The sequence below is a fragment of the Populus nigra genome, chromosome 10, assembly GCF_951802175.1.
Source record: "Populus nigra chromosome 10, ddPopNigr1.1, whole genome shotgun sequence".
NCBI lineage: Eukaryota > Viridiplantae > Streptophyta > Magnoliopsida > Malpighiales > Salicaceae > Populus > Populus nigra.
The window spans coordinates 5586822-5609680 of record NC_084861.1 but is presented as its reverse complement, the minus strand read 5'-3'; the positions used below and the strand labels follow the sequence as shown (position 1 = coordinate 5609680).

General features: G+C 32.1%; 1 protein-coding gene across 1 annotated transcript; it reads left to right on the top strand.

Moving 5' to 3' along the window:
* The first annotated feature begins 1824 nt into the window (after positions 1 to 1824).
* Positions 1825 to 7411, top strand: LOC133705141 (pyruvate kinase isozyme A, chloroplastic). The gene is made up of 6 exons (XM_062130251.1): positions 1825 to 2622; positions 2817 to 2907; positions 3009 to 3202; positions 4627 to 4748; positions 4846 to 5324; positions 6638 to 7411. Exons 1-6 carry the CDS (start codon positions 2035 to 2037, stop codon positions 6937 to 6939), a joined length of 1776 nt encoding a protein of 591 aa, XP_061986235.1. The 5' UTR covers positions 1825 to 2034; the 3' UTR covers positions 6940 to 7411.
* Positions 7412 to 22859: the final 15448 nt, after the last annotated feature.

Genomic DNA, 22859 nt, shown 5'->3' with positions numbered 1-22859 from the left:
CGCAACCAATAAAAACTTGGATCCAGATCCTGCTAAGAAATTTATCATAAATCAATTTTAAAATATAAATTTGAAAAACTTGCCAAAGCCAAAACAAGATAATAAAAAAAAGCCTCCAGTAAATACGACAGTCAACCAGAGCTAACAAATCAAAATATATGACCTGGAACACGATACTAAGATGATGCTACAAATAGAAAAGCTTAAAAAATAATGGTAAAAAAATATAAAAAAACATGAAAGTAAATTTGGGTTAATTTTTTAAATTTGCGATCCAGGTTATAAGATCAACGTGACCCTATCAAATGCAAAGTTGGGAAAACAAAAAAGCTAAATTTTTCACCAAACAAACATCGAGGAATGAAATTAAAGGAAAAAAATGCAAAATAAAAATAAAAATAGCAACTAAAAGAATTATGACTAAATTAAAACCAATCCATTAAGTAGATGATTAAAAAATAGCAATTAAAAGAAGCTGGACCAAATTTCATACAAAAATTAAATGAAAATAAATACCCACGAGTGGAATTGTAAAAAAAAATCAATCAAGAAAATAATTCAAAATAAATAAAAATTCAAAGGAAGAACACCAAATTTGATAACAAATCTCAAAAAATACAATAGCAATGAAAAGAAGTTGGACCAAATTTCACACAAAAATTAAATGAAAATGAAAATAAATATCTATGAGTGGAATTGTAAAAAAAATTAAACAAATAAATTAAAAAAATAATTCAAAATAAAACATATAAAAATTCCAAGAAAGAACTCCAAATTTGAAAACAAGTCTCAAAAATCAAATAATCTGATGAAAAACAATTTTTAATTAGAAATAATTAATATAAATAAATTAGCAATCTTTATTATTTCACATAGCACTGACATCAACGACCTTCCAAGTGACACCATGTCTTGAAAAGGGTGTTTAAAAGTGTAGTAAATGTTGTTTTTTAAAGTTTTTTTTTAAATACATTAAAGTAATATTTTTTTTTAAAAAATATTTTTAATATCAACAAATTAAACAATAAAAATCACTAAACAATAATGTAAAAAGAAAAAAAAACAGATTTAAATGTTCACAAAGTACTTGAGTCTGATAACATCTCAAACCTAAAATGTTTAAATTTGATAAATATATCTTTCTAATGATACGAAAATCACCCATTAACTTAGAAAAAAAAGAGTCAAAGAAGCTTTTTCTAAAAAATCTCATGAACTACTTTTTTCATACCATTTAATTTTTGTTGTAACGTGCGAAGGGAAGTTGAAAGGCAGAGCACGTGAGAATATGATGTGCTAGTATTGCAAATGTTATGCTGCGTTTGCTATGTTATGCTGTGAGAATATACATATCAAATTATTTGATAATGAGTTATTATATTAAAATGTAAATGAAATTATATTAATTTAAATCATTATTAAAGATGTAACTTAAATAATATATTTTCTTTGCAAAACTAGATGAATTGTTTAAGACTTTTTTTAAAACAAAAAAATATCATAAAAACATACATAAAAAAGAAACAATATATAATCAAAAACATTAAATATTTTTTTAGATAGATTTTAAATATATTCCAAAACTATTATGATATCTTCTACAAAATGATGTTATTTTATAAGTAAGATTTGGAATGGATGAAGGTTTTTAATGATAAAAAAGGAAATTACATGATGAAAACAAAAATTCTTTTTCCGCAAAAATATCCCAGGTGGTACCAAGAAACACCCCATCATCCACACAGCCAATCAAATGCAACCACGTAACCAAACTCCCGAGCCAAAATCATCGTAGCATCTTTCCTACCCTCCTAATTTAGCCGTTGCATAAAACACCTAACACTGGAAACAAACGATGCCTGTGTCTCCATCCAGCCCTGGCGATATCTACAAAGCTCTTTCTCACTTCACTCGCTTCGTTACATCCGCCCCTTTCCATCTCTTTAAAAAACCCTTCCTTCCTCGCTAACCAATCCCCAAGCACACCCTCCCTCCCTCCCTGTCATCACCAGACTTCACATTTTCCCGGTAACCATGTCTCAATCATTACACTTCTTCACTCCCTCTAACCTCACTTTCTCCAAACAATCTCTCCCTAAACCCTCCTGTAATCGCCGGTTCCCGGTCACCACCCTCTCTCCGAAACTTATCTCAATCAAAGCCTCCACGTCAGCAGATCCCAACTCCTCCACGACCCCTCCTCAAGTCCTAATCTCCGACAATGGAACCGGAGCGGGCGAGATATTGTCTTCTACACCACAGGACTACGATACGCCACCTTCGCAATCATTTCTATCCGACTCGAGCTCGATCGATGTTGATGCGGTGACGGAGGTGGAGTTGAAGGAGAATGGGTTCAGGAGCACAAGGAGGACGAAACTGGTGTGCACGATCGGACCAGCGACGTGTGGATTTGAGGAATTGCAGGCGTTGGCTGTTGGAGGCATGAATGTTGCACGAATTAACATGTGTCATGGGACGCGTGAGTGGCATAAGAGAGTAATTGAGCGAGTGAGGAGATTGAATGAAGAGAAAGGTTTTGCTGTTGCTATTATGATGGATACTGAAGGCAGTGAGATTCATATGGGCGATCTTGGTGGTGCTTCCTCTGCTAAAGCTGAGGTAACATTGCAATTTTGGCTAATTCACTAACATTATGTTGTTGTTATGGATGTTTTGTGAATTCAATTGAAGCATTAATTCATTAAATTATTATATGTTTTGCAAAATGATTTGCTTATTAGTGTTATTTAAATGTGCACTGAGATCAAAATTTGGTAGCTATTCGTTGAGTTGTTGGATGCGTGTGTGTGCAGGATGGTGAAATATGGACTTTTAGTGTGCGAGCGTTCGATTTGCCCCGACCAGAACGCACCATCAATGTGAATTATGATGGTTTTGCTGAGGGTAATGCTATCCTTATTTGAAGGAAAATATTATTCCTACTTTGTTTTGCAAGGAACTATAAATCTTTAGCCCAATTCAAACCTACAATTGATTTGATACAGATGTGAAAGTTGGGGATGAACTTCTTGTTGATGGTGGAATGGTGCGGTTCGAGGTGATAGAGAAAATTGGTCCAGATGTCAAGTGTAGGTGTACTGATCCTGGATTGATGCTACCACGGGCTAACTTGACTTTCTGGAGGGATGGAAGTCTAGTACGAGAACGTAATGCCATGCTCCCAACAATTTCCTCAAAGGTTGGCGCCTCCGATCTTTTCTCTGTTATATAAATTAGTATCTTTTTTTATTTCAAGTGCGAAAGTTGCCTTTCACTACCTCTGAGAGTTTGCCTTTCATTAAGGTTGGATCTATATGACAGAATACCAAGTTCTAGATTCTTTAAATCTTTGCGGGTTTTTTTCTTTTTTCATTTGTTTTTCTTTTGGGGGGTGGTGCTTAACTAGTTATCCAGATCAAGTTTTCGGGATTCAAAGGTGTCCAGGTGATTAACTAGTTATCCAGGTCAAGTTTTTGGGATTGAAAGGTGTTCAGGTGGTTAACTAGTTATCCAGCTCAAGTTTTCGGGATTCAAGGGTGTTCTTTTTTCTCTTTTGAATGTGAAATTCACTCAATTTCATAAAAATGTTAACAAGAAGATACAAAAAAGAGGAGCTGAGAATTTTCATAATAGTTCAATTTCTTTCATAGTTAATTGATTTAAATGTTCAATCACTTATCCCACTTATTGAATTATGAACTAGAATTCTAGATATGCTTTTATTAATTTGAATTAATAACATTGTTACTATTATTAATTTGTGTCTTTCATTTGTACTCTCTCTCTCTCTCTATACCTGCTTATTGGTTCTCACCGGCTAGTTCATTTCCTCAAGCTGCAAGTAATTTCTTGATAACTAAAGCTTGTCCATTTTCATGGATTCTCAAGATAGAAATTCTATTACTTCACAAATGGAGGGCATGTCAACTAATCCATATGGTTTTGAATGGAAATGGTCAATCATCAGTGTTTATGTTTTTGGTTTACACATAACTTTCTTGGCCTATCCATTATATGATTCATTGAGTGAATGAACTTTCATACTGAAATATCCTTTTCTGCCATGCCCCCATCATCCACTTTATATTGGTACTTTCTTTGTTGGAGAGGATACCATCATCTTTCGAAAATAATTGTTACACATATATTATTGAAATAACTTGCATTACAAAAAATTAATATATAATCTAAGTAAAACCCTGGGTTGGGAGTTGCATTCATTTCTAGGTCAACTCATTCCAGAAGTCTATCTTGACCTTAACACCTGGAAGAACTGCAGTCTGGTCAATTTTTCACAATTGGAGTTGAAAGTTCCCTCATAAATAGGGGTTGTAGAGTTCATTCTGATAAACCAATTGCAGGTCTCCTGAATGTAAAAAAATTCAATTGTAGCCGTTGCATGCAAATGCGACTACCATGTGTAGCAAAAATTATGTTTGCATAAATCTTTAGCGATTTGTGTACCACATCAATTTACCAGTTATTGCTCATCACCCATCTCCACTGCACCTTTCTATCTGCAAATTATAAAAATGGTCATTTGTTTTAATTCCCATGTTTATATATATATATATATATATATATATATATATATATATATATATATATATATATATTTTTCAGGATTGGTTGGACATTGATTTTGGGATTGCAGAGGGTGTTGACTTCATTGCGATATCATTTGTCAAGTCTGCTGAAGTGATTAATCATCTTAAAAGCTACATAGCTGCTCGGTCTCGTGACAGGTAAGCCTATTGAATTGATACATGTAATGCTCTCCACTCTCATGATTGAATCTCATCTTAAAACAATCTGCTGAAGTGATCTTTAATTCTGATGTAGTGACATAGCTGTCATTGCAAAAATAGAGAGTATTGACTCATTGAGGAACTTGGAAGAGATCATTCAAGCATCAGATGGAGCAATGGTAGCCAGAGGAGATCTAGGTGCTCAGATACCATTAGAACAGGTCCCGTCAGCCCAACAAAAGATTGTTCAGATTTGTAGGCAGCTAAATAAGCCAGTTATTGTTGCCTCCCAGTTACTTGAATCTATGATTGAATACCCTACACCTACCAGGGCAGAGGTAGCTGATGTTTCTGAAGCAGTTAGGCAAAGGGCAGATGCTTTGATGTTATCTGGTGAGTCAGCCATGGGCCAATACCCTGACAAGGCACTGGCTGTTCTGAGAAGTGTCAGTGTGAGAATTGAGAAGTGGTGGAGAGAAGAGAAACGCTATGAAGCTATGGAACTCCCTGCTGTGGGATCCTCATTTTCTGACAGTATTTCAGAAGAGATCTGCAGTTCTGCTGCCAAGATGGGTATGTGCACGTTATTCCTATCTTCTAGATATCTTGAATTTATGGACCTTTTACAATTAACTGTGCTATTTTCAGAATCAGAGGCTTTACTCCGCCAAAATTCTCTGATTCAGCTAGTTAAAAAATGAAGCACTTCACAGAAACCATGTTTTAAAATACTTTAAGGGTTTCTCTTTTCTTCTCTTTCAAGTTTGAAAAGCCAGTTTTCCACTTATCAACTCATGAATAAGTGGAAAAAATAGTTGGTCAACACATTTTCAGTTTTTCAATTCTGAAAACAAAAAAATTTCATTGGGAAACCATTTTTCAGGGAACATGAATACCAAAGGTAAAGAAAAGTGGAAAATGAAGAAAATGCATCCATTATATTTTGATTGCAAAATTACACCAGCAGTTAGAACTTGCTGTTGTACTTAGGCTACGTTTGGGAACGCAGCTGCGGCTGCGTTCCCAAAAAATTTGATTTTTTTTTTTTGCTAAAATTTAATATGATTTGTATGTTTTGGATCATTTTGACGTGCTGATGTCAAAAATGATTTTTAAAAAATGAAAAAACATCATTGGCATGTATTTTGGCACAAAAAGTTATTTGAAAAGCACCTGCAACCACTGCCAAACACACTTTTAATTGATGGGTGCCACTTCCAGAAGTGGTCTAAACTCCAAATTTAAGGATGTTTGATGGGTAATTTTGGATAATTATGTTTTCAATATCGTTTTAAATCTTTCTTCCATGTTTTACTGCATGATCACCTATTGTTATTGGTTCCTTTTTTTTCTTTTCTTCTCTCGTTTATTGCCATAAACTGAGTTGCCTTTTTTTCTCCGAACATTGTCACAATACCATTGTAAATTGTCTCGAGTCATCTAAATATATTATGCTTAGTTTTGGATAATTATGTTTTCAATATCGTTTTAAATCTTTCTTCCATGTTTTACTGCATGATCACCTATTGTTATTGGTTCCTTTTTTTTCTTTTCTTCTCTCGTTTATTGCCATAAACTGAGTTGCCTTTTTTTCTCCGAACATTGTCACAATACCATTGTAAATTGTCTCGAGTCATCTAAATATATTATGCTGGTTCAACTAAGCACCTTCTTTTTGTTTCCCCTGCTCTGGCTCTCATGACTTGCTTGCTTTATTGTTGTTGGTTATCAGAGTGCTCAAACCTCTCCGGTGATTAGATTCTAGACCACCCCTCCCCTTCTCGTCCTTATTTGATGGACCACTTTATTTTTGTTTGTGTACCTGCATGTTTTGTGTGTTCATTAAATTTTACATGGATTGTAAGTTATGATTTGTGAATTTGCAGCTAACAATTTGGGAGTAGATGCACTTTTTGTCTACACAAAGACAGGCCACATGGCTTCTCTCTTGTCACGTTGCAGACCTGATTGCCCAATCTTTGCCTTTACAAGCACAAAATCCGTAAGGAGACGCCTGAACCTACAGTGGGGCCTGATTCCTTTCCGTGTGAGCTTCTCTGATGATATGGAGAGCAACCTCAATAAAACCTTCTCATTGCTCAAGGCTAGGGGAATGATCAAATCAGGTGACCTTGTCATTGCTGTATCGGACATGTTACAGTCCATCCAAGTTATGAATGTTCCTTAGATTTTGGGTTAGATTGTCATCGCCACTTGGAACCTTCTTTTCTATGTCCATTGTTACCGGTTCGACAATTTGGTTGCTGCTAGAAAATCTAGTTGCTATAAGATGAACTCATCGTGAGGGTAGTCTTGAGTTCATCCTGCTTTCACTGGGCCTCGTGCCTGATACTTGAAGGAAATCCACCCATTCAACCATACAAGGTTTGACAGATCATTCCACTTGAGCAGCTGTAATTCTTTGGCAGGTGATCACAATTTTACCCAAGTGACTTTGTTTTGACATGTTGCTAAGGGTACCAACGGAAGGCAGAACTGTATTTTCTTATGTATTTTTGTGTGGTTTTATATAACCAGCGTATTCCAGATTGTTTCAAGTAGTATTTTCAGTTATTGCTTGTATCCAGATTGTTGTAATTCCGTTAAATGCTACGAGAAAGCAAAATCAATACAAGTTATTAGCAGATTTGTTTGTGTTATTCAATTATTGCCTGTATTTGTTCATACATACTCATCATCTTTCCATTTCATTACTAGGGTTTTTCAGCTTGCTTAATTTGTACTGTCCAAGCATTTGGTGTCCTTAACAATCTCTTATTCCCGTTCCTCTGTTAAAATGTCGTTTACCATCCTCTCCATGTAACCCTGAAAAGCTACTTTTGGCCAAAGATACCTTAAAGCTGCCTCTTGGCAATTCAGTTTCAGAAAATGGGAAACAAGGTGGATTTGGAAGTTCGGGATCGGAGAAAGTAGCTGGCTATCATCTGTCTCGACCGGAAGAACTTCTGGGCCTGGGTAGCTGGGAGCCCATTTGGGATTCTCGTGTTTTATCATTCCGAAAAACAAGATTGACTGGGGAGTTATATTAAAGGTCCACAAAACAGCATATTTTTTTCAAAAAAAAAACTGTAAATCTGTGTAATAGAAAATTTAACAGACCGACAGAAAGACGTGGTGTAATGGAATTGAGACTGACTGGTCTTATTTTTTTATTTAATTTATTTAATGGAAGACGGGATTTTATGCTTAGAGCGAAGGAAAAATATGCCGTTTAGTTTAATGGCCACACTCCGGTCGCCTGAAAGCAAGAAGAAAATATTTCACATATTCCAGACGAATCGATTTATATCTCACAACTTATTCCGCCATGGGGATATTGGTTTATATAATTAGTGGTTGGTAAAATAAAATTATCAATAGTGAAATCAATATAACGGCAATATAGTCACGGTGGCGGTGGTGGTCCACCGCTTCTGTCATATATCTCTGTGTGAGATCTTATTAGTTCCTGTCTTCACGTCACCATAAATGCTCCACCGCTCCACCGCTCCGATGTCAATTGAACTAGCTACTCTCTACTCTCTCCTTGTCTGCTTCTCGTTGTTGATGTTACAATTTACAATTTTACTTGTGCCCGTTCGTCCCTCTTCTCTTATTCATAACAGGAGGATTAGAGGGGGTTTTATTTATTTATTTAGTTGAGAGGAATAGTTTTAAGAGAGAGATTTTTTGAAGAATGGTGTCCATAATCCACCCACAAGAAATCTATATCTGATCTCTCTTCTTCATTTCTTGAGAAAAAAGAGAGAGACGTCGGATACAAGATGCAGTCGTGCCTGGCCGTGGCCAGTGGCGAAAAGAGGCGGAGGTTAACGTTTCATGGAAGATGGATTGGCCAGAAACCATTGTCGAGTAGTTTTGTCCACGGTGTGGGCTCCTGCTATCACAAAAACGACATAGTTTACTGGGCCCACTTTTCTCAATCCAGATCAAGAAAGAAAAAAAAGAGTTATGGAGGTGACTTCAACTTGTGAGGCTACTGTACATCACCTGCTTCCCTTGAAATCATAGACTAGGGAGTGACTTTGATATAGCTTTCACTATTTCACCGTTGATTTATTACACAAACATCCAATTCTACTTTTTAATGGCTTCCATCAACGATAATATTGTCAGATAAATAGTTTTAAACGGCATCTCAATTTAATATCTTGTAAGTTTGGATGGAATTTTAAAATATAATTTATATAAGTTTATCTTATCTTATATTTAATTTTTATTAAATCAATAAAGATGATAGAATTTAAAATAATAACTATTATCAGTATTAAAATTTTAATATTATATTAAAAAAATCATTACAATTCAAAATATAATTTATATTATCTATGAAAAAAAATCATACCACCAAGTGAGATTTATTTTCTCCAATAATGTTTCCCATCTTCACGTCATCGTAGATGGGCCCATCACCCTGAAGTGGCCCAGTTCTCTATCAACTTGAGACTCGTTCAATCCAGAAGATGTGAAAACGGGTATCCCTACCATCATCACGAAACAGATGGAAGCAGGCAAATTATTTTTGCACAGTGACCTAAACCCTATTGCTATTGCTAAGGAACAAATAAAGGGAACAATGGTAGAACGGTACCTGATTTGGCTGTCTGAGGAAAAGAAGAAAACCTGAACTTACAAGAATCCAACCACAACAGTCCCACGGGAGAGAAAGTGGGTTTTGGTGCTGGAGACAAAGAAATACCCCATAATTTCTTTTTCAGCTTTCCTTATCAAACACCTTTATGTCTTCATCAGTCATCATCTCTGTTCTTAATTATAAACCTAAATTTTATTTTTGTGGCACCAACTTAATTTGTTCTGATTGATACGAACAAAGGCGTAATTATTATTGTTGCTATTTCGGAGAATAACAAAGGTTTTGTTGAGTTTCTTAATAGAAAAAACAACCGATGAAGTAGATCTTTATCGTGGACGAGATATCTAAGGCCATGGATTTGGATTAACTTGCTTATATAGTCAACACAATATAGCATAAATACCTCTGGTAGTCTATATATATATATATAGTTTGTAAAGTGATTTTGTTGTTTCGACTGGTTTATGGATAAACTTGTTCGCGCTTGAAAAGGGAGGATTAAAGGAGGAAGATGGCTAACTTCGATATTGTAATTCACAGTAAAAGCTCAGTAAGTTATCCAACAAACCATACAAATATATATCCAATTATAAACATGTTAACAACCTTTTAATCACATCTGATTTAACTAGACCTAGCCACTTGATCTAAATTCAACTGTGCAGGCAATGCATTCACCTTGTCCTGGAATATATATGCGTCTCAGGCTCAAACCATCCCGTAGAAAAAACTTAAGGTTGCAGGAGGGGAAAGTGAAGGGTCTTGGAATGGGTATTAAGAACTATTTATTTGAGATTTGGTGATATTATAGAGTAAAATCAAACCTTAATTTGATGTTATTACACTTAGCATAACATTCTGGACGTTATCTGTGAATAATAATAAAACTGTATAAGCATCATTGGCAATTTAGACAAGAACGCCGAATGTGAGGCCAGCGATGGCGCGTGTCCAGGGGTCGGTCCTGCGCGGGGCTGGGACACCCCATAGCCATCCCGAACTTTTCAAAAGTTTGATATGAACATCTCTGTTTTGATCCCCCGAGTTATATATAAGGTTGAAACGGTGGGTTAGACCTGCACAGTGAGCTATGCTATAGGACCTACAAGTAAAACTTTAATCACTTAGATAGACGTTGATGTTTGATTAGAAATTAAATTGATTTATCGAGTGATAGTTGAGTGTGTGGAGGAGGGTTGAACTTCATCAACAATAATGGAATCTCATATAACTTACGGCTTACGTACGTGCCATTAATTTAAATTTACATAGCAACAACACGGATTATATTAAGGGTTTAATACAAAGATTATCTTCGAGACATTGTCCGTGCTCGAGAGAAAAGTAGACATTAACAAGCAAAGCATAAAAAATCTATGCGGAAAATAAACAAAGCATGTGTGCTCTGATGCAAGCAAACATTGTTCGGGTCCCAATACCTAGTCTATATATATTTTTAGGTAAGGTAGAGATGACTGGCTAGGTTTTATGTGGGATTAGAGAATTTGGTAGGCCAACAAATTCGGGATTAGACATGGAATTTGATATGAGTACTTGTGACGTTTGCTCCTTTATTGGTCAAGTAGATAGCATTTTTTGTTATAGTATTCGAGTACTTATGTAGCTTCTTTCTCTGGGCTGGTCACCAAAGTGCTCGGTGAGTGTGATAAAAATTATTTATGCGGGCTTCTATGAAGTGTAATTGCATATAAAAAATTATAAGTGTGAATTAAGATTTTATGCTATACATATAATTAAATATATTAAAAATTATGTGTATTAAAAAAAATTATTAACAATAAATGAAGATAGAAATAGAAAACAAAACATGTATGAATCAAAATATTTTAAATTGCAACATGAGTCTTCGATCCAATTGTTAAATGATTTTATCTAATAAAATTAATTTTTTATTTAACAAACAATAATAAAAATAGATACATGTGAAATTTATTAAATAAAAAAAAGAAAAACTATTATTTAAGGTTACATGTATTATAAATATTATATAAAATAAATACTTTTTACTTATATAAAACATAAAAAAATATAGAATTAAAATAATCTCTTCAAAAATCAAATGCATACAAAATAAAAATAATAATCATCATTTAAAATAGGTTATATAAACAAAATAAACGAGGGAATGAGTATTAATTTTTTTTAAAAATGTATATAAAAAACCACCTATTAAAAAAATTTAGATAAAAAAGAAAAAGCTAAGCGTTGTTGGGCCCTACCCATTTTGTAAGGGCCCGTGCACTTGAGCTAGTCCTTAATATTTTTTCAACGTAGATGGGATAATTAACATGTCTTTCATTCTTTTTTTTTTGAAAAATAAATAAATTAAACTATTTATTATCTAATTTTGTTTATATTAGATTAATATGGTGGCTGAAAAATTAAGACTGAAAAATTAAGATGAAATATCTGAGTTGAATCATCCTCATCTAAGGGACCATATGATGTTTTTGGGCATCAAGCCTGCTGGTAATCAAAGGAAAGGTACGACTTTTTTCATACCGGACCATAGTACCATAGCCTAGTACAGGACCATCCTTGTTTATGTTGGAAGAATTTATATTAATTCCAAAAGATTGTATCATTTTTGTTGGTATGGTGGAATGAAAGAAGAGGAAAAAACTAGCCTCCACTAGAAATAAGCACAGGAGTTAGCTTTTTTTAGTCTATAAAAAAAAACTAGCCTCCACTAGAAATAATCCCTGAAAGAGAGGATTTACAACTAAAAAACTCAATCATCTGTTCAAGTCTTATCTTGGCTAAGAAATAAGCACAGGAGTTAGTTTTTCTTAGCGTGTGTTTGATATAAACCTCTCAATACCTGGCTAAAATATCTTTGATCTCCAGAATAACAACCTCAAGACAATGGAACTGAGTACGTATGATCATCATTCATGCACTACGCGTAATGCTTCCACGGAATCTGAATTACAAACAATTTTTGAAAAAAAGACTCTATCATTTGCGAATGAGGTTATTTTTTATATATATATAAAAAATCCAGATTAGAATTCTAGCGTTAGCACTTAGAAAAAATTATTAAAAGTTTTTAAATGCATCGAATATTTTTCTTTGTTTCTTCTCGGCCAAAATTATTTTCGATAGATCTCTCGCATTGGAACCGGTTGAAAACAAACTATTTATTCTGCAACTAAATCCAAGTATTTATGGTCAATATATACATGAATGCGGTCAAAATCGAAAACCAGAGCTAAACTCCCACCAGAAGACAGCAACTTCTGTGCATGATTATATGCCAACTATTTATGTTGACGCCTCAATAATTTGTGGAGGACCCTTGTGCCATACATCACAGTCTACTAAGTGATTGCGCAACCTCCTGTTCCGTGGTTAGGTCTAAGCAATTAATGGTAGAGGATTGGATAACAAACTTTATGTAACTACCGATCATATCCAAGTGATCCAGCGTCGAGAAATCACTGTTATCCAGACGGGGGTCAAGAAATGGTCACAGGCACACCACCTCTGTGGCTTTCCTCGTCATGAATCTGTGAATACCAGCAGCTCCGGCAGTGGGGCTAATGTTTTTGAGAGCAGTGTCGTTTTCAGGTGGTCTCACCACACGTAGATTAGACCCCCCATCTACCAATGAATATAAAGGGAGGAAGGCCCTACTTCATCATCATGACTTGTTTATATTTATCCCTTTCATCTGTAAAATATATATTAAAGACTTGATGGATAAGGGCACTCATTGGCTTTAGATTAATGCTCCACTCTTTCCCTCTTTATTTCATTATTTCCTTTATGCCAAAATAAAGCTAATGTTTATCTTAATTATCTTCTCTTTGTGTAAAAACAGTTATAACCAAGCTCCTTGTGTTCAAGAGAAAAAAAAAAAACCATCTCTTTATGTGCACTCTTTAACGCAATACATTAATCCAATTCTCCCTAGTGAATAAAAGAAAATAAAACTTTAAAAATACGCTGATTAACAAGATGGATTTACTCTTGATATGCTACTGCTAATCCTAAAGAATATTTTATAAATAAATAAATAAATAACTGTACTTATGTTAGGGTTCCGGGGACATCATGGCTGTACTATGTCCTGTGTTATTGGAGTTCTTTCAACACATGAACTTTTGTCAAATATTATATCAGTTCCAATGTCTGTAACTGCACTAAATCCAAGGGAAACTTTCAAGTGCCGACAAAATAGCACGCTATCAGCCCGTTTGGTTAATTGAAGGCGAGGATCTGGGCAGGAGGTAAGTTCCTGGGAATTTCAAGGTAATTAAACTTTTTTAAAAAGGGGCAGATTAGGGTTTCGAGGCACTAAATCCGGAATTATGAAAGGAGGGCCTCCTCCTAATACGATTGTCTAAAGTCCTTCACTGTACAGAAAAATTCCTAAAGTATGCAACTTTTTCTCAAGTCACCCAAAGGAATCCATTGCAAGTAAAAAGCATCCGAGCCTCCAAAAGCTAATAACAACTTAACAAGCCCATGCCCCAAAAAATAAATAAATAAAGGAAAAGGAAAAGAAAAGAAAAGAAAACGAAAAAGGGTTTTAAAGAGAAAATCATTAAGTTCTTAAAAGAGATTCAATAATATCAAATTATCAATAGACATCATGAAAAGAAGTTCATCAAGGTGGCATCAACAGTCTTGCCACGTTAAAGTTGCAACACATTCAGGCTATAAACCCAACAGATTGGCGACAGATCTCCGATTCATGGAACCTGGTTTTTTCTCTCGGATTGTCAAGCTTTGTCTTTTCATTAAATAAGAGAAAGTTACAAACAGTAGTCGACAATGGGAAATTCTTAAATGGGCGTAGCAAGGCCCCACTCGGTGTTTGGAGAAAGTTGATACATAATACTGGTTATTTAAAAACCTCGGCGACCCTTTACTTGCACAAGAATATAGGGTGCTGGTAGATTAACTTTTCAAAATGATTTTTTTATTTAAGGCAGAATAATTTTTTGATCATTTTTGGACACTGAGACTATATTTTTCTCTGGTATAATCTTATTGTAGATCACTCGAAGTGGAATTAATAACTTTGCAGGAATAATTATTTTTAGACGGTTTAGATGATCGATAACGTAGAAGTATACAATTTACTAATTAAACCAAGTATCTAAAAATAAAATCCTAGATGATAAAAAGTAAAGAACAAGTTATATTTTGGATTGCGGATTACACTTTCATTGCAGACGAGCCAAATCTTACAATGCCATGTGTAAATGTCCATAAGTACTCAGAATCCCTAATATAAACATAATGATTGTGCACAAACTTTGTGGGAAATCGCTGTGTCCCGGATTTACCAATGAACAAGGACAGTTTAATATGCTTTAACTTAATCATGGGTTCTCTCTAGTTGATTCAAAGATCTGTGCCATGAATCAATCCCATTTGGGTTAGTGCTTTGTAAAAGATTTTCCATCATGCACAGCCAGGAAATTAATGGAGTACCCCACCCTCAGCCATTGATTTTAGCTTTCTCTGTTTATTCCCCCCCTCCCAGCTCTCAGTACCCAGATACACAATCACTGCTTTCTTAGGAGATGTACATGAAATCATTATCTTGGTGTTCTTGTAGCTTTGACTGTGTTGAGAATGGCCAGACATGCTTATAGATGAAGAGTCATGCTTGATCGTTTTCCGCCCTTGTTTCCTCTTTCACACCGCCAGGCCTAGACCATACGATCCAATGGTTCGGAGTTTGAACTGCTGTCTAATCATAGCTTAACAACACGTTAATTTTATATGTATCCATGGTAGGTACACACCTTGTCTTTCAAAATATTCTTTTGCATTGAGGATATTTTAAAGAATTATACTGGCAAGAAATCTCAATACCATTCTCTCGATTCGATTATTATAAAAATCATAGCCATGATCGGAGCCAGTTCAATCATTAACTATAACTAAAGTAGAGCTATTTTTTAATCATTTGATTTGATTCCGGGGGGCTAGCCATCGGTTTTGGCTATCATTACCATCCTTTTTCTTTTTTCTATAGATCATGGCATCCCTGTATCATTTCAAGTGACCCTTCTTTTAATTCTAAGAAAAAAGGGAGAAAAAATGCTATTGTTCTTTTTCACAAAACCAAAATCTGTCATAAAAATACCCTATATATTTGTGGGCACGATTTTTGAACTCAAAACTACATTTTAATTATGAATAATAGTACATTAATTTGCCTAATGAAGGCACTAGCTAGTACGGTGAAATTTTGCTCCGTTGTTTGTGGAGAACATGGATGTATAGCTTCTTTGATCAAATCATAGGTGAGTAGCAATGTTTGGCTTTACATTTCAGGTGTTCGTTATGTAGCTCTTAAAAAAAAAAATTGAATGGAAATGGTTAAATTAATATTTTTAAAGTGATTTTATTATGAAAATGTCAAAATTATAAAAACATAAAAAAAACACCATTACAATTTTTTTTTTTTAAAAAAAAGTATTTTGAAATAGTATTTTCAAACATTGAACACAAGCTAGATATTTATTTGGGAGTGTAATGTACTTGATTGAGAGTGTAATAGATGTTATTTTTGAAAATATTTTTTTACTTGAAAATTCATTAAAATAATAATTTTTTTATTTTTTTAAAATTTATTTTTAATATTATCATATCAAAATAATTCATAAACACACAAAAAATTAAAGTTAAAGGAATTCAATTTTTTAAAAAAATTATGGTTGGATTGCAATGCTAAATATCATCTAAGAGTTCATTTTATGTTATAGTAGCAGTTGCTTTTTAAAATAATTTTTATTTAGAAATATATTAAAATAATTTTTTTATTTTAAAATTTATTTTTAACATCAGACATGAAAATACAAAAGCATTAATTTGAAGCAAATAAAAAAAATTAATTTTTTAAAAATATTTTTAAAATATAAAAATAAATCACCTGTAAAATCACGAGTCTAAACAGATTTATTTCACTTCAAGTTGCTTTGACTTCTAAATTAACGATTTAAGATCGATGAAAACCAATGGTATTAATTTCGGATAACACGTTTGAATCCAGAGCAGTAAGAAATATATTTTCCTGTACGCATACTAATTTGAATGTATTAATTTGTTTAGTTAAGATCAAAGTAAAAATAATTTTATCTTAAAATACCAAGACTTGACAAATAATTATAACATATACTAAAAAGTATTTGTGTTTTATTTTAGATTGCATAATGCAATCCATAGTAAAACGCTGAAGAGCTGTTTTCTTTTTTTTTTCTTGTTTTTTTTTGTTTTTTAGCTTTTTTTTTAAGCTATTTTTTTAAGCTTTTTTTATGAATATTTTTTTGTTTATTATTTTTTTTTGTTAATGTTGATTTTTTTTTTCTATTTAGTTATTAAACTTTCATGACACAGATTCTGGGTTTGAGGGGTTAACCTAGATTTTTTTTCTGGTTTTCTTTTTATTTAATTTTTTCGAGTGCAGTCCACAATGAAACGCTGAGCTGTTTTTTTTTTTTTGCTTTGTTTTTTTAAGCAGTTTTTTTTTGTTTTTTAATGAATATTTTTTTATTTAATTTTTTTTTGTTAATGTTAAATTTTTTTCTATTTAGTTATCAAACTTTCATGACACAGGTTCCGGGTTTGACGAGTTAACCCGGATTCTTTTATGGTTTTTCTTTTTAATTAATTTTTTTGTTTAATTTAGTTTGTTAATGTTAAATTTTTTCTATTTAGTTATCAAACTTTCATGACATGAATTCATGGTTTGACGGGTTAACCCAACTAATTCTGGGTTAACCCGTAATTTTTTTTTTCTATTCAGTTATCAAACTTTCATGACAAGAATCCCAGATTTTACAGGTTAACCCGGTTAATTCAGATTTTTTTTCTTTTTCTTCATTAGTTTTTTTCTTCATGTAGGCTTTTCTTTCTTTGTTTTTTTTTAAATTAATATTTTTTTGTTTGGTATTTTTCTTTTTTTCTTTTTTTTTTCCTTTTTAATTATTATTTTTTGAAAATTTAATTTGTTAATATTAAGTTTTTTTTCTATTTAGTTATCAAACTTTCATGATACGGATCCCAAGTTTAACAGATTAACCTAATTTGACAGATTAACCCAGTTAATTCAGATTTTTTTCTTTTTCTTCATTAATTTTTTTCTTCCTGTAAGTTTTTTTCCTTTTTTTCTTTTTAATTAATCTTTTTTTTCACTTTAGTTTATTAATGTTAATTTTTTCCTATTTCGTTATCACACTCTCATGATACGAATCCCAAGTTTGACGGGTTACCCTGATTTGATGGGCTAACCCAGTTGATTCAGATTTTTTTCTTTTTCTTTGTTAGTTTTTTTCTTCCAATTTCTTATTTAAATATTATAATTAACTATAACTAAAAGACATCAATCTTTTTTCTTTTAATTTTATGACACAAATCTCAGGTTTGACGAGTTAAACCAGTTGATTTAATATATTTTTTTTCTTAAGTAATTTTTTTCTTTCAATTTCATCTTTTAATATCAATTTGATTAAGAATTAAACTTTATGATTTGTTTTGTTTACTGTTCATTAGATTATTGTGATCTTATAAGAGGATTTTACTGCACCTCTCATTGCAAAGCACTATTCATCGAAATAATGCTTTGCTTTATTGTTTTTTTCTTTTCAATTAATCTTTTGTTTTTAGTTTTATTCTATAATATTAAATTTTTTTCTTTTTAATTATCAAAATTTTATAACAAGACCTTACAAGCAAATTTATATCCAAGGCTCCAGGTTTAATGTTGCAACAAAACTCACTTATATTTGGGTCATGCAAGTTTAATATTATCATTAATGTTATAAATCTAACTTTTGGGTTAGGAGTAGCAAACAGACTCAATACTCTTAGGTATAACTTTATAGAAAGACCTAACACTCTTAGATTTTAACTTTTTTTGATATTTTTTATACAAAAAAATTAACCCGCGGCGTAGCGCGGGCCATGTTTTTAGCATATACTAAAAGGAATCAGTGTTTTACTGTGGATTGCACAGTGCAATCCACGATAAAACACTCTTTAGTTTTTTTTTTGTGTTGTCTTTTTTTTTTAATTTTTTAGCTGTTTTGTTTTTTGTTTTTATGCATTTGGGGTTTTGTTTTTTTGCTTCTTTCTTTGTTGTTTTTTAATATTTTTTTTTTGTTAATTTAGTTTTTTAATGTTATTTTTTTTTATTTAGTCATCAGACTTTCACAATACGAATTTCGGGTTTTACAGGTTAACCTGATTTGACGAGTTAACCATAATTTTTTTTTTGTTTTTTGTCTTTTTAATTAATTTTTTTTTGTTTCCTTTAGTTTGTTAATGTTAATTTTTTTTTATTTAGTTATCAGACTTTCAATGCACATATCTCAGGTTTGACGGGTTAACCCAGTTAATTCTGGGTTGACCCGTCAATTTTTTTTTTCATTTAATAATTTTTTTATTTAATTTAGTTTGTTAACATTAATTTTTTATTTAGTTATTAGACTTTCATGACACGGATCCCAGGTTTAACGGGTTAACCAGGTTTGACTTTCTTTTTAATTAATTTTTTTTCATTTAATTTAGTTTGTTAATGTTAAATTTTTTTCTATTTAGTTATCAAACTTTCATGACACGGATCCCGGATTTGACGAGCTAATCAGTTAATTCTAGGTTAACCTGTTAATTTATTTTTTCTATTTAGTTATCAAAGTTTCACGACACGAATCTCAGGTTTGACGAGTTAATTTGGTTTGAAGGGTTAACAAAGTTAATTTATATTTTTTTTCTTTTTCTTCATTGGTTTTTTCCTTCCTATTGGTTTTTTTTCTTTGTTTTTTTTTTAATTTATCCATTTAATTATCACATTTTTATGACACGACCTTACAATCAAACCCACATCCAAAGCTACTGGGTCTGGTTTTGCAGCCAGACCTACTTAAAATTGGGTCTTGCAAGTTTAATGTTGTTAATAATATTATAAATATTGCTCTTGGGTCAGGTGTTGCAGTTAAATTTAAGACTTTTTGATATAGCTATGAAAAAAGATTTAAGACTCTTAAATTTTAGTATTTTTTGATATTTTTTATATAAAAAACAATTAACTCGTAGCATCGCGCGGGTCAATATAACTAGTTGAATACTAAAGTATATCAGAAGGTTCTCCGATTAAAACCACAGCACATACTCGAAGAGTCAAGTCGGAAGGTGAAAGGGTCTCCCAAACAAATTATGAAATTGAGATATTTAAAGAGCAATTTATACAACACTGACAAACACTGTGAGTTATATTTTTCTTTCCCCACAATCGGCACTTGATGATCATCTATGCACCGAAGATGGCCTATTTATGTAATTAGAATTAAAATTGTACAGTGATTAGGAGTAATTATTCTCTTAATTAGATTTTATCTTGTCCTACGTGTGTACTGGCAAGTAACCTTTCGCGATAAAAAAAATTAAGAGGTCAGTGTCATCATTCACGTGGCGTGGAGCCTTCGATCTAAATAAAATATATAAAAACCCCACCACGGTGGAAATTATTGTTTCTGACTGTACTTACCAGGTGACATGTTAGCATTTTGCTTTTAAATTCTAGTATTTTATTCTGCTAGCTCCTGCGCAGTTGAAAACCCGCGCATAGGCGGCACTAATCGGGCAATTAAATAAAATAAAAAGGATATGAAAAAATAATATAATTTGGGAAAATCTATTCCATAAAAAATCTTATGTGTACAAGCGTCTCGACATCTGAAACTCGGTCATATTAAAGAAAACTTCACAAAAAATATTCCTTGCTAGATATTTTCTTAACAAGCAATACAAATATTACGCAAATGCTGCCCGATCAAAAAAATGGATGAGACTGAGACCTAATTCTAGCATACATTATATATATATATATAGAAAAACATAATCTAAAATCCATAAAATTTTCAAAACTTCCTTACCTAATGAACCATAAGAACATTGCGATCATTGTTGCTTATTTTTCTTGGTAATAGCAACATCTCCACCCTTTGCTTCAATTATTTTAAGGAAGTAGTTCTTAGAGTTGTTTTTTTAAATTTTTTTTATTTTAGAATATATTAAAATAATTATTTTATTTTATTTTTAAAAATTTATTTTTCATGTCAGTGCATTAATACGATTTAAAAATAAAATAAAAATAATTTAAAACAAGAAAAAAAAATTTTTGCTACCATCATTAGCGTGCTTAGCAATTTTTTTTTATCTAAGCAACAAAGTTACTTTATCTCCCTCGACTAAAACACCTTCTCCATCGAATAAACATGAAGGTTTGGGGCTTTGGGCCATCCATCATCTCTACATGCATCTTCTCCATGCCATCGATGCTATATGCAATCTTTGTTGCGCCCGAATAACGTTCATTTTCTCTCGGCGTAATCCAACGACACAATTATGTTCTAATTTATCAATCTCGTGTTTCGTATACATATTCAGTTTTTTCACACAAACCTACAATCTATCTTGAACATAGCTCCACTACTAGATTTTTGTGCAGAACTTGCACAGGCCAGGTAATAATACAAAACGAAAATGATACAAGATTTGTCATGGTTCCACACAGTCATGAAAACTTCACTGTAAAAAATTGAAGACTGCAGTAATTAATTAATGTAAATAGGAATACCTCACTACCCAGAAACCCGATTGCACCGAAGAAAACTCTCACAAAAAATACTATATTAATTCCTTTTTTCCATGTATATATTATGCAAATGTTGCTTTAATAAAGATTTATCGTGATCTTCTAGATTCTGGCTTACATTATATATATACATCACACACATGGGCGCTCACACACTTGCTTATGAGGTTGGTTGCTACAAATTCAAACTAAATAGGAAAAAAATATTAAAAAAATTAGGACAATTGCTTGGTTCTTCAACAGGGATTTTATTTTTTATTTTAATGAACTAGAGATGGTAATATTCAATATCTCGAAATTTACAAGATCTTCATGTACTCCTTCACAAGACCACAGGCTATTTGTTCATCTTAATGCTTTATTTATTTATTTACTTAATATAATATCTATAACCCACATATATTTTTGTTTAACTCAAAGTTCTGTTTATCCATTTATAGAAAAATACCATAGTATGTTCTACATGCTATAAATTTGATAAAATATGTATAACAAAATATAACAAGATAAAACAATAATTTATAGAAAATACCATACTATATTAATCTACATGCTTTATATTTTTTTACTAAGAAAAATAAAGATCCAATGACAGGGGACTAAAAAGTATAGAAAATCTATAGCCAATATAGAATTTAGGTAAAATATTCATTTTCTTCATTTTACTTCTGCTTTTCAACTTTAATGGTCCATGTATTATTTAAAAATTTAATTTTAATCTAAAATTTTATTTTTTAATTTCTAGTTAGAAAAAAAAGAGAGGGGAGGAGTCATCGAATTTTGATGATAGAGAGAGAAAATCATTATTGATACTAATTTTAAACATAAAAAGCTATTTCAGTTGTCAACAAGTTTCATTCGACGTGAAATTTTAAACTTTAACATTGAGAAGATTTTAAGTTGCAGGTTGAATTTTTTTTTTAATTTTTGAACTTATTTTTAAGTTGTTTGAAGGTATAAACAAATTTATTTATGTCTATAAATTGTTTTCTTTTCTAAATATTATTAGGTAAGAAAAGATTAAAATGATTTTTTTGGTTGAAAATCCATTGCATTGATTTTTCAGTGACACTCCGATTAAAGAATTTTGAGCTTGCCGATAACGCATCATACGCATATTTATTTAATTGACACTAGTCCACTTACTTAGAAGATGAGTTGTCTGCATAATTTCCTTTAACAAAAAACAAACGACAAGTAATTCACTATGGTATTTTCAGCCCAGTAAATTAAACAATATTATTTCATCATTTTTTTAATATTTTAAAGTTTTTTCCTTTTGAAAAAAAAACCTTTTCTTTATCAAAATTTTTAAAAAATTAGTTCTATTTTTTTTACTCTCATGAGCCATCCGTGTGTTTTTTAGAAAAAAATATTTATTTTTATTTTTTTTAAATATATATACATATAAAAACTCACATATTTTATTTTATTGATATTATAATTCAAAAACACAATAAAATTATAATTAATGTACCAGTTTATAAAAATCAATTTTAGTAAAATATACACACGACTGATGCTCCTTACGTGTTACACAGTGTCAGGCATCCATCTCCCACTTCTATTCAAATTTCAAATTTACCCCACTAATGACAGACACCACCATTGCACGTACCCCCGCAACCCCAGCGCCACGGGAGGTCAATCTTGTAATTACACAAATAACAAGCCAATCACGAGCTCCCTTTATTTTTTTTTTTGTTTAAACAGTCGCAGGTGGAATTATTGAACCAGGTCCACATAAAAAAACTACCTGCAAAATCAGGAGGAAACCTGCCATTTCAGAGTCTACATGGCTTGAGAAATCCACGTCAGCAACACCATTTCCCCCTATAAATTGTCCAAACCCCAT

Excerpts from the sequence above, each read along its gene's own strand:
- LOC133705141 (XM_062130251.1), top strand. The coding sequence starts at position 2,035 with ATGTCTCAATCATTACACTTCTTCACTCCCTCTAACCTCACTTTCTCC. Across the intron at positions 2,623-2,816 it reads CTTCCTCTGCTAAAGCTGAG|GATGGTGAAATATGGACTTT; the intron begins GTAACATTGCAA and ends GTGTGTGTGCAG. Across the intron at positions 3,203-4,626 it reads TCCCAACAATTTCCTCAAAG|GATTGGTTGGACATTGATTT; the intron begins GTTGGCGCCTCC and ends TATATTTTTCAG.